The following is an 18099-nucleotide window of genomic DNA, read 5'->3' on the forward strand; positions in this document are numbered from 1 at the left end:
ATTGGGGAGGTTTTTTTGATATACATGCAAGATGTTTTTTTTTAAAGTTTAAAAAAAAAAGTTGTCGCGCATGTTTCTAACATAACATGGGGAAAGATGACCAAATTGCAATGTTGGTTAAAAATTTTCTCCAACAAAGTTGCTAGATGTTTTAAATATTAGCTAAAATCTTGGGATTTAAAACCGTTAATTTTTAAAAGTTAAAAAGTAAGAGCAAACATGACTAAATGTTAAAAAATTCTAAGATTTTTAAAAGCTAGCATTCTTTGCATGTTTCTAAATGAAACTTGCTAAAAATTTTCAAAAACATTTAAATTTTCAAAACAAAAGATTTTTCTAAATGATTGAAAGCCAAAAATGTTTTCCCCCGTAAATGAAAATTTCCATAAAGTTTTTTCAGACACATGTCCCCCAGCAAAAAGTTTCCCAAAAGTGATTAGATGCTTGGTTGGGGTTTTTTAAAAGACTAAAACATTTTGTTCATGTTTTTAACATACAAAGATGTCACCAAAGATGTTTAACGTGATTGAAGAAAAGCTGCTATTTCTAACATGATTACAAAGTTGCTAGCATTTTTCTAGCATGACTAGCATGTCACTAGCATGTTTCTAAAGATGATTAAGATGTCGCTAACATGTTTGAAGATTACTACATAAAGATGTTTCTAAAATACGACAAGATGTCGCTAACATGTTCTAACATGACTAATTGAGCATGTCAGCATGATTAGCATGTTTCTAACATGGTGCTAGCAAGAAAGCTGCTGGCATGTTTCTAGCATGACTAGCATGTCACTAGCATGTTTCTAAAGTGATTAAGATGTCGATGATTAGCATGTTAGCATAACATGACTAGCATGTTACAAGATGTTTCTAACATGACTACATGTCGCATGTGATGTCTCAAGATGATTAAGAAGATGTTGCTCTAAGATGTTTCAACATGATTTAAGATAGTTGCAAGATGTCTCTAGCATGACTAGCATGTCACTAGCATGTTTCGATCATGATTAAGATGTCACCAAGATGGTTTATCATGATTTAACATGACTAGCATGATTAGTAACTTTTCTAACATGATTAGAAACATGCTAAGATGTTTCTAGTCATGCTGAAGAACATGGTAAAGCATGTTTCTAGTCATGAGTAACATGCTAGCAACTTTGAAACATGCTAGAAATGTCGCTAGCATGTTTCTAACATGATTAGAAACATGCTAGCAACATGCTAATCATGCTAAGAAAACATGCTAACGACAAGATGTTTCAAAGATGAAACATGCTAGCAACATGCTAATCATGATTAGAAACATGCTAAGATGTCGCAATCATGTTTCTAACATGATTATGCATGTCGCTAGCAACATTCTAACATGATAGAAACATGCTAGCACTTTTCTAGCATGATGTAGAAACATGGTCAAGCATGATAATCATGTCGCTAGCATGTTTCTAACATGATAGAAACAGTTCACTAGCATTTTCTAACATGATTAGCTTTGCTAATCATGTTAGAAACATGCTAGCAACTTTGCTAATCATGCTAGAAACATGCTAGTGACATGCTAATCATGCTAGAAACATGCTAGCAACATGCTAATCATGTTAGAAACATGCTAGCGACATGCTAGTCATGCTAGAAACATGCTAGCAACTTTGCTAATCATGCTAGCACCATGCTAGTGACATGCTAATCATGCTAGAAACATGCTAGCAACATGCTAGTCATGTTAGAGACATGCTAGCGACATGCTAATCATGTTAGAAACATGCTAGCGACATGCTAGTAATGCTAAAAAACATGTTAGCGACATGCTAATCATGCTAGAAACATGCTAGTGACATGCTAATCATGTTAGAAACATGCTAGCGACATGCTAATCATGTTAGAAACATGCTAGTGACATGCTAGTCATGCTAGAAAAATGCTAGCAACTTTGCTAATCATGTTAGAAACATGCTAGCAACTTTGCTAATCATGCTAATCATGCTAGCACCATGCTAGTGACATGCTAATCATGCTAGAAACATGCTAGTGACATGCTAGTCATGTTAGAAACATGCTAGCGACATGCTAGTCATGCTAGAAACATGCTAGCGACATGCTAATCACTTTAGAAACATGCTAGTGACATGCTAGTCATGCTAGAAACATGCTAGCAACTTTGCTAATCATGTTAGAAACATGCTAGCAACTTTGCTAATCATGTTAGAAACATGCTAGCAACTTTGCTAATCATGTTAGAAACATGCTAGCGACATGCTAATCACGTTAGAAACATGCTAGTGACATGCTAGTCATGCTAGAAAAATGTTAGCAACTTTGCTAATCATGTTAGAAACATGCTAGCAACTTTGCTAATCATGCTAGAAACATGCTAAGAACATGCTAATCATGCTAGAAACATGCTGACATGCTAATCATGCTAGAAACATGCTAGCGACATGCTAATCATGTTAGAAACATGCTAGAAAATGATAGCGACATGCTAATCATGCTAGAAACATGCTAGAACATGCTAATCATGCTAATCATGCTAGAAACATGCTAGAAACATGCTGACATGCTAATCATGCTAGAAACATGCTAGCGACATGCTAATCATGTTAGAAACATGCTAGCGACATGCTAATCATGTTAGAAACATGCTAGCGACATGCTAATCATGCTAAAAACATGCTAGCGACATGCTAATCATGCTAGAAACATGCTAGCAACATGCTAATCATGCTAGAAACATGCTAGAAACATGCTAATCAACATGCTAGCGACATGCTAATCATGTTAGAAACATGCTAGTGACATGCTAGTCATGCTAGAAACATGCTAGCAACTTTGCTAATCATGTTAGAAACATGCTAGCAACTTTGCTAATCATGCTAGAAACATGCTAGTGACATGCTAATCATGCTAGAAACATGCTAGCGACATGCTAGTCATGTTAGAAACATGCTAGCGACATGCTAATCATGCTAGAAACATGCTAGCAACTTTGCTAATCATGCTAGAAACATGCTAGTGACATGCTAATCATGCTAGAAACATGCTAGCGACATGCTAATCATGCTAGAAACATGCTAGCGACATGCTAATCATGTTAGAAACATGCTAGCAACTTTGCTAATCATGCTAGAAACATGCTAGTGACATGCTAATCATGCTAGAAACATGCTAGTGACATGCTAATCATGCTAGAAACATGCTAGCTGACATGCTAATCATGCTAGAAACATGCTAGCGACATGCTAATCATAGAAACATGCTAGCGACATGCTAATCATGCTAGAAACATGCTAGCGACATGCTAATCATGCTAAAAACATGCTAGCGACATGCTAATCATGCTAGAAACATGCTAGACATGCTAATCATGCTAGAAACATGCTAACATGCTAATCATGCTAGAAACATGACATGCTAATCATGTTAGAAACATGCTAGCGACATGCTAATCATGTTAGAAACATGCTAGCGACATGCTAATCATGTTAGAAACATGCTAGTGACATGCTGACATGCTAATCATGCTAGAAACATGCTAGAAACATGCTAAACATGCTAATCATGCTAGAAACATGCTAGTGACATGCTAATCATGCTAGAAACATGCTAGTGACATGCTAATCATGCTAGAAACATGCTATCGACATGCTAGTCATGCTTAGAAACATGCTAGCGACATGCATCATAATCATGTTAGAAACATGCTAGAAACATGCTAGCGACATGCTAATCATGTTAGAAACATGCTAGTGACATGCTAATCATGTTAGAAACATGCTAGTGACATGCTAATCATGCTAGAAACATGCTAGCAACTTTGCTAATCATGTTAGAAACATGCTAGCAACTTTGCTAATCATGCTAGAAACATGTTAGTGACATGCTAATCATGATAGAAACATGCTATCGACATGCTAGTCATGCTAGAGACATGCTAGCGACATGCTAATCATGTTAGAAACATGCTAGCAACTTTGCTAATCATGCTAGAAACATGCTAGCGACATGCTAATCATGTTAGAAACATGCTAGCGACATGCTAATCATGTTAGAAACATGCTAGTGACATGCTAGTCATGCTAGAAACATGCTAGCAACTTTGCTAATCATGTTAGAAACATGCTAGCAACTTTGCTAGTCATGCTAGGAACATGCTAACGACATGCTAATCATGTTAGAAACATGCTAGTGAAATGCTAGTCATGCTAGAAACATGCTAGCAACATGCTAGTAACTTGGTAATAATGTTAGAATCCTCTATCTATCTTTCCGTCGATTGACAATCTGACCAATACTATCTATCTATTTATCTGACAGACTACATTCAAACTTTAAAACTTCTAAATATATCAGACTGAAAACCATCCAAACTTAAAACTCAAACTTTAAACTATTTAAACTTTTCAAACTTTTCAAACTTTTAACTTTTTTCAAACTTTTCAAACTTTTTAAACTTTTCTTTTTTTTTCAGACTTTTTAAACTTTTCAAACTTTCTGGTCTTTAGAGAGAAATTTACGGATTTTATAATGAAATTTTTTATCTAGTATTCGCTGACTTTCGTTTCATTTTTGTGCAGCCCTCCTGTTCAACACCGAGACATCAGAAAGCGCATCTTGTTTGTTTTCTTTATTTTTACAAAAGCACAACATTTTGTTACTATTGTGAGTGCACGCAAATAATATTACACACTTTACAGTTGATGATATATTACGCTTACCTTTATGAGTAAAGATTACAGGGGCGTTTCTAGGATTTTAAAACATCAGGGGCTAGTGGTAGTCGGTGGGAGCTGAAATCATGCGCACATAAGATTTTGTTAGACACAAGTGGTTGAACCTGGATCCTACTAGGTGGGTCCGGGGGCATTAAACCGGGGGTTAAAGACCTTGTCACACTATTAACAATAGTAATACTCACTGCAAGTAGCAAACATATCAAAGTATTATAACAAAATTATAGCATTACAAAAATATGTTAGACAAATAAAATAATACATTTGAGAATGTATTTATAACTGTAACAAATATATAGTTGCATGCAAAAAGAGGGCCCTATTTTTTTCGCAAATTCCGTTTTATTTTATTTTTTTCAAATTCTGTTTTCTGTTTTCATTTTTCTGGTCTTCTTTTTAATGGTTAAATTTAATTTTATTAATTATTTAATTAGTAATTAATTAAAACCATTAATCTTATACAATTTACCGTCAATTTATCAAAAGTTAAGAAAATTTACATGTTTGGGACCCTATGAAATGTTTTATTTTTTCTGACTTTACGTTTTATTGTTACCAAATATGTTTTAGCATGTCTGTTTATTTCAATGCATAAAAACAGCTTTTATTTTTACAATAGCCTTATGGAATTCTGTATTGTGTATTTTTCTGGTTATCAGATGAAGGTATAAAATATTGACTTAATTGATCTTTTAATGAAAATTATATTTTATTTTTGGCAAATAAAGGGGATTTACTATTAAAATGTAAAACATGGAAGAAATATTGTGTGAAAAAAGTATACATTTTTATTAATTAATAGTAGTAGTAGTAGTAGTAGTAGGCACGTACATACTGAATGATGAACAAAGTTAAACCGAACTTTTATTTTGACGGGTTGCCGACTTGTCGTGAAAACCTTTATATTTCTGTGTATATATTTGACGCTTGTTTTACTCAAATGAAACAGTGAAATGCTCATGAAGTGACTAATGTATTTATGCCCTCATTTAGTGAAACGGCAGACGCTAAAATCACTGCACGCGTCAGTATTACTTGTGTAGAAAACGAAACGTTCATTCATAAAAAGACACGAAGAACATGCAGGATTCATATTTAAATAGCCTTTTGCTGCATAATATTTACAGATACTAGTCCCTATCGCGACTTGATTTAAGTTTAATGACCAACTTTTGATTAATTAATTCAAACTTTGACAAATTCTGTGGAAATCATAGGGCCAAAAAAAAAAAAAAAAAAAAAAAAAAAAAAACATTCGGGGCTGGAGTAAAAACTTTCGGGGCTCGAGCCCCGAATGATTAGCCCTAGCGACGCCCCTGGTAAAGATTACGGCGTAATCCTAATTTAAATTTTAGGGCAAAAATCTTAATTTAACAAACAAAAATGTTCCGAACACATTTCTAATTTAACTTTTTAAAGAAATGGAAAGAAACATAACCACGTTCCTATTAAAAACAAAACTGAGCTATTTTAATTGATGCAATAGTAATGGGGAAGAGAGAGAAAAGACTCGGGCTGTAATCGGACTCGGGCCGGTGATTTTGATGAGCCGTCGGACAAGAGTTGGGCGAAGTTGTTACGAATTTATGCAACAAATGTTTGTTTAATATTTACCGTGCTCATTTTGGCTACTTTCTTATTTAAATGTATAATTTCTTTGATATTTCCTTAAGTGTTTTGTAGGTTGAAATGAACACGCACGTTTGCTATGTTTCAAAATGATCAACACCGCGCCACCGACGGTAGTTGGTACTTTACCACCGCGGTGGAAAAAAATCTGCCACCGTCACAGCCCTATTAATACTCTGTGATTCATTGAGAGTATATTAGCAAAAGGTTATATTTGTATTTCTAACTACATTTGAAGTTTGTTTACGTACTTTATTTCTATCTTAAGTCTTCCGAAGTACACTGCTATATTGGTTTACACTTATTGGAGACAAATTTGTACTTCTGAAGAGAAAAGAACTAAAGTTTGTGTGAATCAGTGGAAAAACTCTAGATATCTGTGTATAAGTTTAACCCTTTGAGTGTGTTTGTGTAAAAGAGAACAGGGAGTCAAACAAGCACTGTATTTGAAGGTAAAAGTTTAATTTATAAGAGAGAACTTTGATTCGTCTTTGATTCCTTCTGTTTATCTTTGGAGTAAATGTGTGTATTTTTGCTACGTTGCGTGGTCATTCAAATAATGCTGAGGGGTAGCTAATATTTGTGGAGAGTAATTTACAGAGATCCCAGTTGCACTTTATAAGAAGTAGTATAAACGCAGGGTCATAGTTTGATTTTAAGTAAAATCACGTGGAGAGACACAATTAAAAGAATTTAGCGTCAACAATTCAAGCAGGTATGTGTAATAAGTGGGATAATGTATATCCAGCCAGTTGTTATTGCAAAATAAAGATGTATATTATCCCTTACTTATTATAATCTTAATTCAAGTGATAAAGTGCTAAAGTCTGACAGTAATCAGTGTTAAATGCTACTGTAAGGTTAACTCTGCCTGGTTTAAATGTTTTAAAATGTTCAACAGTTGAAAATATTAGAAATTTAGAAAAGTAATCAAATGTAATAAGTTACATTACTTTAATAAAGTAATTGAAAAGTTACACTACTCATTACATTTTAAACAGAGTAATTTGTAATCTGCAATGTATTACATTTCCAAAGTAACCTTCCCAACACTGATTGTACAGAATGGTTTATGTACTTTGGGACATCCAGCCATACCTGTGTTTGGAATACATGTTATCATGACAATGGGTCATTTCTCATTATGTAATCTTCATATTCTTTCCATTACAATTCAGCCCTAAAGCGCAGGTTAAGTGACATACTTGCTATTATCATTCTCAAGACAGATGGAAATAAAATGTGAAATTGCAACAACAATGAAACTCCCCTGCCTGCCAGTTGTTGGATATACAGTACTGACAGTCCTGCACCAACATAGACATAACAAAGACTTGACATTTAAATCAGTAAAACATAAAAGACTGTTGATAATAAACTGTATTATTTTTTTAAACAAAGACCAGCTACTTGGCATAAAATTGAATATATTAATCAGAAAACAAACTAGTGTTTAATCAAACAGCACTCCCACATTTTCACTCTGCTAAAGGATTCACAAGAATGTAAGAGGGTTTCCTATGTTGTCATTTTCTAGGTGTTCTTTAAGGAATGAGCGTATCTTCTCACTGAAAAGATTTGAATGGAAATCTCTGGAGTCTGACACTGAAGTGAATCTATTATTGTTTCCCTTGCAGATGTCCTTCACTCCCCAGCTTATGACACCAACCTATCAAAGATTTTACAGATATCAGAAAGTTTCTACTTCTCAGTTTCTCTCAGATTAATTTTTTCAATGTCAGCCTGTAATATGTAAAAAAAAAAAAAACTGTTTTCAAAGGGAAACGAAACTCTCACCTGAATCACTCGACCTTTTTTATTCACATGAGTGGCCCCACCTGATTCACCTGTTACAAAATGACATGCAGACACTCCTATATGAGAGCTGTATAAATTATTTCAGATCTCTAGTGATTAAAATGTTCTTAACAAAAGATCTAAAAGATCGATTAGAACCAAATACAAGCTGCCATCGTGATGGCATGAATCAAACATACCTTTGCAGGCAACATCATCTGTTTTTGGTTCAGTACCACCACTGCACAGAAAATTGTCTGTAACTACTTCCACGGCATTTTTCACTTCGATTCCTTCGGCTTTTTTTGCATCTTCAACACAAGCACCCCGCTAAACAAAAAGTACAAGAAGTGTCCTTATCTGATTTGTGAGTGAAATATGTTTTTTTTTATCCCATAAGAGATTCAAATAATGTTTTCTAACGAATAATGCACATATTTAATATTGAATGCCAAAAAGATAGCTAGCAAATCAGCACTTGACACTTTCAAGGCCTCTAAAATCAAAGGTGAAGTTTTGTTGCATTTAGCTGATATATATGTTAGTGTGATTCTAAATGTTGACAAAATGTTAACACTATAAAGGAGGTCTGACATCTCAAACGGACATACAGTCTGCATAATTAAATCAACATAAATTAAGCTTTTCGAACTACACATACATTAAGAGTAGAAATAAGAAAAATCCTTACATATTTTCCTTGCTTGATCGTGATGCTTTTTATTTTTTTTGGACTATTATCAGTATCCATTTCAGATGTGAAAGCGGCTTCCACAAGCTCGTTGCTCATTATTAGTAGTTCCTCTGTAACAAATGCATAGAGAAAAAAAAGTTTGGCATTTTATGTTTGATATCCACAAGTTTCCTATGCCCCATGAGCCCTTGCGTCAAAAGTGGGAGCGTCTTCCAGTTTGACGTAAACAAGCGGTACGAGACATTCATTCATCAGTTGACAGGAGTGATGGGCAAATGAAGCCTTGTGAAGCACTGAAACTTTCCTCTGACTATTTCGGGAAAAGATTCAAAGCTTCAAGTGTGTCGAAAACGGTGCGATCTGGTGAAAAAATAAAGCAGCCAAAAGCCTGCAAAAAAAGCTTCGGTGGATGTTACATGCACAAATAAAAGCCTAACAGTGTGTGTGTTTGTTTGTTGAATTTCTGTCTCTGTTAAACTAATTTACCTATTAAACTGTGCCATTGAATTCCAGTACGAATATCAATATGATGTGATAGAAGAATAATGTACACATGTATGAAGTGCAGATGGCAAATATGAAATTTTCCTGAAAAAAAATTGTATTTTTTATATTACTCAAATGACTGGGTATTTAAAAATGTAACTAATAAGTCCGGATTAGGATGTACTTGTAAGGTAAGATCTGAGGTTTCAAATATGCCGACGCACAAAGTGAATCGCGCACATAAATAAACAGAATGGACAACCAACCTAACCAACCAAACTTCGAACAGCACGTTTTCCCTGAGCACCATAACGACATCGCTAATAAAAGTTTGCAACTTTACAAAGTAAACAATTTTTCTAAAAGCACTTAGCCTCTTTGCTAATTAGCACACAAAATACTATTGGTATACTAATTCCACCGCCTCACCGGAAGTTGTACCCACATTTTTTTTTTTACAGTAGCCCCTCCAGGAAACAGGTGGATATGTTTCATTGTATAATAAAAGCAATATCACGTTTAATATAATTTGATTCCTATTTCTGATATGGTACTTATATGCATGCCGCATGTCTGACAGGGACCTTACCATGTTTCTTGCACGTCCCTTCACTTTCTGAAAGTTTCAGTGCTGCATTGGTTTCTTTAGTGCATGGGATGCAGATTGGTCTGTAGAGAAATACAAATTATGTTATTGAATTAGTTCCATTTTCTTCACATTATTTTTAAAATATCATCACATGTTGAAGATCTGTGCTCCTCACCGTAAAGTAGAAGTCATCTTAACAGATTTTTCCAGCTGTACAAGAGCTACATCAAATTCGTAATATTCCTTTATTCCCATATGCTTTTTTGCGGTGATGTTATATTTAGGATGAAGTACATATTTTTTCACTTTTACAACTGCAAAAGGAAATCATTAAATAAACATCATTAATAAAATTTACCATGTAACATGTTTTTCTGAAAATATGGACGTATCAGGACATACTCAGGTCTTTGTCTAGTTTAACTGTTATCTTTTCAGGTGTGTCTCCCTCCAAGAAGCAGTGAGCCGCTGTCAAGATGTAACTTGAGGTAACTAATGACCCCATGCAATTGGAACCCTTTGGAGGACGCTACATGAAGAGCAGAGGAGACTGATGTTCATATGGCTGACATGGTTCATCTCTTTAGTAATAACATGCATGTTTCTTCTTGTGGGAGAAAATGTTTTCTTAAACTTAATTGAGTGTTTCTTTTAACTTAATTGAGTTATATATGCATATACATAATAAAATGTTATGCTCACAGCAACATTAATCTGCGCCAACCAGGGAAATGCACGGCGTTTATTTTCCAAGCCTTCCCACACAACCCCACACAATCCTACACTGGTGCTCTCATCTGTGTAACGAAGCAGGTACAAAGGGTTAATAATAATAACAAACACAAAAATATATCTGCAAGAAAAAATTATACTATCGTTTGTGCCCGAGAAAACTGCGATATCATTTCAAAAAATGCGAAATACTCGAAAATGTAGATGTTTTGTCCGGTGTGAGCCAAGGATTCCAATGATATAATAGTCTGCGACAAATGTTTAAGGAGCTATGAGCCATTTTGTAGTTCTGAGCCTTGGTGACATCGTAGACATTGTAAGTACTACCATCCTTCCAAGTTTCAAGTCTCTACGACTTACAGTTTGGTCTGCCCGGTCACTTTTACATGGAGATTGCTGATCCTTGGCCATTCTAACAATTACAATATGGTTTCAGCTCTACGTGCTTAAACCCCTAAATATAGCTGCAAGCAGCAATTAAGGGCCAAAGAACAACAGAGGCAAAATGAAAAGCTAAGAAGCTTAGGCTCACACGATTTGGCCTTCTGAGACAAATTTTGAAAATCCTAAAGGATTCCTGTAATCCTAAGATAAAATCTGTAGTCTTTGATCACTGCTTTGACATGTTCACAGACAGCCGATTAATGACTGTTGCAATAAAAATTTACCTCCAACGAAGTTCTGGCAGTGTCAGAAGATTTAGCACAGTGTGACATCTCCTACGACGAACGTCAAACTGTCTCCATTTTCAAGACACACCATGATCAAAATTAAAGGAGAACTGCACTTCTAGAACAAAAATTTACAGATAATGTACTCACCCCCTTGTCATCCAAGATGTTCATGTCTTTCTTTCCTTCATAAAGAAATTATGTTTTTTGAGGAAAACATTTCGATTTCAAACTTCCAAAATACAGTTTAAATGCGGCTTAAGATGATTTTGAAGTTGAGGAGAACATGAGATGGGAGTTTTTCAACATACCCTGTCATGGACTGGAAAAAAACAGAGTTCCGGCAAAGCAGGACAAGGCGAGCCTTTGACATTAAAAAGTATATAAACTGAAAAAACAGTTCGTTCAGCTAGATAAGACCTTTTTTCCTTGGCTGGGATCGTTTGAAGCTGCATTTAAACTGCATTTTGGAAGTTCAGACTCAGGGCACCATAACAGTCCATTATATGGAGAAAAATCCTGAAACGTTTTCCTCAAAAAACCTAATTTCTTTACGACTGCAGAAAGAAAGACATGCACATCTTGGATGACAAGGGGGTGAGCACATTATCTGTAAATTTTTGTTCTGGAAGTGGACTTCTTTGATACTAGAGATTTCTTCTAACCACATAAACTCCGGCGCTTCCATCCGCCGTGCACGGAAATCATATGATACACTCCCTTTGCTATGATAAACACCGGTTGTGCCGCTGTTTACGTTTGAGTATGTAGTGCTGCTTACACTATTCTTCTTAAATACGCCGCTATTGCCGCCATTCATAAACTTAATGATAGCAACATTTCAGCCCCGTGTGTAATGCAGCTCGCAGTCACTGAAGGCGTATGGGTTATAATAATGTAAAACTCCGGACAGGTTTTCTTGGGTGCACCCGTTTTTAACGTGTCTTGACTGTCGTACAGTCTGACATTAATGACAATGAGATCCCACAGTGTGACAACCGTGATGAAAAAACCAGCATATGCTGGTAGCTATGTTTTTTTTGATGCTGGGATGCTCGTTATGTATGTTTTGATGCTGGTTTAAGCTGGTCCTTTGCTGGTCTATGCTGGTCCTTTGCTGGTTTATGGTGGTCCTTGACCAGCAACATGACCAGCATAAACCAGCTAAGGACCAGCTTAAACCAGCATCAAAACATACCTAACCAGCATCCCAGCATCCAAAAACATAGCTACAAGCATATGCTGTTTTTTTCACTAGGAAAAGCATCCATTTTCTGCACAAATGTAGTGAAATTTATTATTATTTTTTTTAAATAGTTTGGTCTTTCAAAAAGCTTTTGATGAACTTTTTTGCCAGAATGGAGGAAAAAATTGGAGGAAAAATGATTTTGCTTCTAAACGTTACAGATAGAGACTCCAAATTTGCTATGGTTAAAATTGAGACTGTACTCTGTGTGCCAACTTTCCTGCGATCGGTTCTACAGGCTGCCATATACTTACAGAGTAAAAGAAGAAGAAGAAGTATAAGATTATAAAGAAGAAAAAACGAATGGATATAGGAGGTAATTAGATAATTACATAAATTTTACTTTTATGTAAGTATAGATATCGTACCAATCATGTCGTCGAACATCTGTTGCACTGCTGCCAAGTCTGGAAGCTTAAAGAAATGTTTTTCTTCGTCCTTGTGTGACACAAAGTCATTTATGTCTTCTTGATTCACATCTTCTCCAACTCCAAATACATAAAGATCTGGAAAGAGAGGACACATTCTTATCAATATAAAATTAATAACAAAGACCTCTAAAAAAGTATGTGTTTTTTTGCTGTCCATGATGATAGTGGATTGTAGATAAAAGACACTTTTAAAAATAATTCTTGTCCAAACAATTTGATTCAAAATGTAATTATGATTAATTTCATTGCTCACCAAGTTTCTTCTCTCGGTTTGGATCATTTCTGGTGACAAGATGTTTAATCTGGTCCACTTTAGGTTTGGGATTCCCCCCCATGTTTGCCTGACCTATAAAGTAAGATGAGATCAATTACAGTCAATATTTGCTTCAAAATGTATCTCTGTACTAATCTGTAATACTGTGCATTGGGTATTTTATTAATAAATACATTTATTTGTTCTGATAAAGAACTTAAACTGATTAAGCACAAAATAAATTTGTATATACTAAATTATATGTAAATAATGATAAGTCAATACCATCACTGAATAAAATGATGATATGTTGAGTCTCACTGAAGGCCGTTTCATTGCTGTTCTTCTCCATGACCATGCTCTCATAAATCTCTGAATAGGCTTTGGCGATATTGGTACCTGTTTTATCGCCTTTATCTGTTTTTTAACACCAGAATATTACAGTCAGCAGAGAAGCATTTTCTGACTGAAACAACTGACTAAATCTTAATAAAATGAATCAAAAGTAGAACATGAATTTTAAATGTAAAAAAAATGTAAGACTTGTTGTTTTTACTACATTGGACAGCAATGATTATGAAAATGAATGTATTTTCTCCAGGTTAAACTTAAAAGTACTGTTTTTGCATAGTACATTGTTCTGTAATAATACATTCTAAAAAAATCCAATTGAATTCATGTATACAATAAGAATCAAAAAGAGACATTCAAACAGAATACTTACTGTCATAAGTAAATTTGTCCAGGTCTTCAAAAATTCTCTCTAGGCTTCTTTCATTTTTATTAAGTTTGAAGTTCCTTATTCGGCTTATCGGTGAAACATTTGTAGCAAACACCAGGATCTCATAGTTTGGGGAGACTGGGTAATAACTAATCTTTTGGGAAAGAGCATTGAGAATTCAAAGATGGAAGAAACATCTGTTTGTTATCCCATCAAAATGCTGATAAGATTTTTCAGGTGCAGCATCTTAAATGTTTGCTTCATTTTCAAATATTGATACATTATTACAGAACCTTTAACGGAACAGCAATTAAATAACTTTTAGAAGGATTTTAGGAAAGGCTGCATAACCTACATCAGCAGCCTAAAAACAATGCCTAAATATGTGGTCTTGCAAGTTCTCTGCAGCAACTTCTAGGAATTTGACAGTGGACATACCTTCTCTATAAGCAGTTTAATGGTGGTTTTTGCTTTTGTAAAATCCTCCTCATCTATGCTGTCAGATGCATCCACAGCAATGTAAATATCAAGTTTTCCACCCTGATCCATAGTTATTTTCTTCCCCTGCTGATCTAAAGACAGAAGGAACACGGTATTCATGTTTAAATGTGCTGATGTGATTTGTCTCTTTTTCTAAGGATGCCAATTTGTTAATGAAGATTTAAAAAAAAGTTATGTGTGTCTGCATGTGTGATCAATACTTTAGGTCACACAAAGGTACCTTCTTGTTCAAACTGCTGAGAAACCCCTAGATCTGACTTTAGAGAACTGCTGAAAGCGTCTGATGCTTCCTCTGGGGTGTCGTATGTGAAATCAGCTGTACAGTATTAACACAACAACAACAACATTATAGATGAATTATCCAGAAAAGCCACATTTCATTAGCTAAATCTCACAAGAACTTACTTTTGAGAAAACATGTACTACAAAACGCATTTCAATAGCTTTTTGAAGACTCACCGTAACATTGTGGCTCTGTTCCTGACCACTGGCCACCATCCTGACACACTCGCACTTTGGAACCAATCAAGGTCAATGGTCTCTCGCAGCGGTACGTGACTTTGTCGTCTATGTTAAACACGTTCCCTGCTCGACTGCTACCAGGGGGAACACCAGGATCAGGACAGTGATCAGCTGTGAGACAGTAATAATTAGACAAACGGAAGTGAAGATCTATGGACCTACATTTTAGTTTAAATCAGACTAGCTCTGCCGTGTGTTTATGAATTTACAAAGTAATAGCGATTACTCACAGTCACGTCCACAAATTGGTGTGCTTCCATTCCACTTCCCATTAGGCTTGCAAACACGGACCGCTGAGCCACGGAGGATATAATCGGAATGACATGAGTAGGTGGTTGTGTCATTTACGTAGTACTTGTCCTTGTATGGACTCACCTCTCCATTCTCGAAAACACGAGGATTGGGACACGTGATCTCTAGAATAAATGCATGAATAAATGGCTAGTGTAGAAGAGTATAATAAAAATGAAAAAGTCCAACATTTATTCAAGATATAATGACAGAAAATAATTCCTTGTTTCTTACTTTTGCACACTGCAGGTTTTCTGATTTTGGGCTTTGGGGTCCATTGTTCACCCTGACAAAGACGTGACTGAATCGATGGGTAATATCCATTCGGACAAATGTATTTTAGAAGGCTCCCATGTGAATAGCCATCTTTAAGAACAAAGCTCCCTCCAATAATGTTTAGATTCTCTTTAGGACATGAATTGTCGCTTTTGGACATGGAGGATGGAGCACCTATAGATTATTGAAGGCCATGAATAATATGACAAAAGTAACTTTTTGCCAATTGTTGATGTTCTATTTCCATAAATATATTTCAGAATGCATTTATCTTAAGCAAAAAGACCTACCTGCAATAAGAGGGCAAATCATTGCAAGCATTAACCATTTCAGCCGCTGCTTACACTCCATGCTGTTTATTCCAAGTCTTCAGCTAAGATAAAAAACAGAAGCAAATGGACAGGGGGAAATTTTTATAGTGGGGTCAGTAGGAGGATTTTGTTTACATTCAGTGGTCAATGTTTAACCTCAAGTCAAATAAAGAAAATCAATTTCCCGGCAGACACAACAAAATAATTACCATTAACCATTTAATAATTACAATAAAACCTAATTATGTTTAAACCTAAATGTCAGCTGTCACGGATTCTCTTTACATTTTTCCCATCAAAATACAGATGTAGAAAACAGCAGTATTGTTAATGCAATTGGGTTATAATTTGATCTTGGGTCCAGAGAGCAAATCAAACTCAAGGGGTCATCTGAGAACATTTTATTGCACATCAAAACATTTACCCTCCTTTTTTAAAATTGCTTGCCTCACACATTAACACCAGATACATTAATAGCATATTTTCAGTGCACTAAAGGTATGACAGGGCTTGGTAATGATGGAGGGAAAATATTTGTCACATAGGCCTACTAAATGGCTAACTGATCCAAAATGCTAATTTCTATTGTAAATTTATAATTAAAATAATTTAAAATTAATATAGATATATGTGCAATAGAGTTCTCTTTGGAACCAAACAGTACATGTGTTATTGACTTTGCTGGTAATAATAAACGCATGACCTAGCATCTGTTTTAAGTCTTGTTTTTAATAGAGGGAGGGTAAACTAAGAGCTCAAAGGTTGGATATGTAAGGGGAAAATTATTATGCTTGTTAGATTTTGTGAAACTTCAGTAGTAGTATGCACATAATCCTGTTTAAAAAATTAGTTTAGACGGTTAAATCGAATATATAGGACCTTACTGTAAGTCTCATATATTGTGCTTATCTGTTTTAGTATGTAAATGATGTTTTTTCTTTTCAAAACTTCTTTGGTTTGTCATGTTTCCTGAGTCTTGCAATGTATATGTTTCACTCCATTAATCTATGCTTCACAGCGAGTTTACTCCTGAGTTTACAACAATATATAGGGGAGAGCGGGGACGAAAGTAACATTTTTCAGAAAAACATAATTTAAAAAGATAAAGTTGTAGACAGAGATATATTTTTGCTGTGGCCTGTAACTCAGAAGTGTGGTCTATTAATACCAGGTGGTATTTTGTAAAAAAATGTAGAAAGACTTAAGTATAATTTTTAGTTTGAAGTTGCACATTGTTACTTTTGACCCCGTTGGTTGGGACGAAAGTAACACACAGGTGGGTCAAAAGTGACAACAATACAAGCTAGATTTTTTTGTGTTACTCTTGTTTTTATTAAATATATACATGACTATGACCTTGTTAATATGTAACTGCAAACATATTTTGTCCTTAATCTTTGTACAAATATATATATATATACATATATATATACATACCTTCATGTATATATACATACATTCCTTTTAAATTTAAGTTCCATCAAATGTTTCAAATGTACAAACGTACAAACTTAAACTGTTTAAATTATTTATTTATTTATTCAACTCATTTTCATACAGCATTTTTTAACAGAATGAAGAATATGAAAATTAGATTAGCATAATATAAATTCTCAACATAATTTAACAGTAGGCCTATTCATGTTTCCATCCAGCTGTTTGTATAAATATATTCAAAATGTGCATAAAAACATCTGGAAACACTGCAAATTCATAGTTGGAGGTGGAAAAGCTAAGGTATGGCTAAAACCTAAATATGACTAAGGTAAATGTGATGTAGCAACAGCCCTGAGACTGGTATTCCTAACAGAAATGCCCTCTCATGATTATGTGGCTAATGATTTATCAGACCTCTGTCTGTCTTTCTGACCCTCACTCTTGGCATATTCTTTTGCTATAATACAACATAAACATTTATGATAAGCGTTTTAATAAATGATGCACAGAAAGTCACCAAATTAGCATGCTGCAGAACAAAAGAAACACTTGTTGTCACTGTAGGGAGATAAAAGTAACAAGTCCTGACATTTAAACTCAATTTACTTCTATACTAAAAAACTCTGAAAAGCCAAACTTCAGGATGTATTACAGCACTAAATAACATGTAGATTGATCATTACTGTGACACATGAAAAGCAAACATCACAACAACAAATTTGAAAAAAATGACCATTTCCATAATTTACTTATTGTATTCGAAAACTGCTTTCCGGA

General features: G+C 34.9%; 1 protein-coding gene across 2 annotated transcripts in view; it reads right to left on the bottom strand.

Moving 5' to 3' along the window:
• Positions 1 to 7301: 7301 nt before the first annotated feature.
• LOC127152807 (complement factor B) overlaps positions 7302 to 18099 on the bottom strand; it is a 30222-nt gene continuing 19424 nt past the window's right edge. Inside the window, exons 2-19 of one of the 2 annotated variants that reach the window (XM_051093655.1) lie at positions 15865 to 15907; positions 15533 to 15748; positions 15238 to 15423; positions 14945 to 15118; positions 14706 to 14801; positions 14423 to 14556; positions 13988 to 14138; positions 13549 to 13680; positions 13264 to 13356; positions 12948 to 13085; positions 10633 to 10727; positions 10333 to 10459; positions 10106 to 10244; positions 9931 to 10010; positions 8853 to 8965; positions 8362 to 8491; positions 8162 to 8211; positions 7302 to 8033 (exon numbers count right to left, since the gene is read on the bottom strand). In XM_051093655.1, coding sequence (XP_050949612.1) covers positions 7860 to 8033; positions 8162 to 8211; positions 8362 to 8491; positions 8853 to 8965; positions 9931 to 10010; positions 10106 to 10244; positions 10333 to 10459; positions 10633 to 10727; positions 12948 to 13085; positions 13264 to 13356; positions 13549 to 13680; positions 13988 to 14138; positions 14423 to 14556; positions 14706 to 14801; positions 14945 to 15118; positions 15238 to 15423; positions 15533 to 15748; positions 15865 to 15907 — 2271 coding nt within the window. In that variant the 3' untranslated portion in view covers positions 7302 to 7859. Of the gene's footprint in view, positions 8034 to 8161; positions 8212 to 8361; positions 8492 to 8852; positions 8966 to 9930; positions 10011 to 10105; positions 10245 to 10332; positions 10460 to 10632; positions 10728 to 12947; positions 13086 to 13263; positions 13357 to 13548; positions 13681 to 13987; positions 14139 to 14422; positions 14557 to 14705; positions 14802 to 14944; positions 15119 to 15237; positions 15424 to 15532; positions 15749 to 15864; positions 15979 to 18099 lie in introns of those variants that run through there. The other variant, XM_051093654.1, reaches the window with a different exon arrangement.

Source organism: Labeo rohita, chromosome 21 (assembly GCF_022985175.1).
Source record: "Labeo rohita strain BAU-BD-2019 chromosome 21, IGBB_LRoh.1.0, whole genome shotgun sequence".
Taxonomy (NCBI): Eukaryota; Metazoa; Chordata; class Actinopteri; order Cypriniformes; family Cyprinidae; genus Labeo; species Labeo rohita.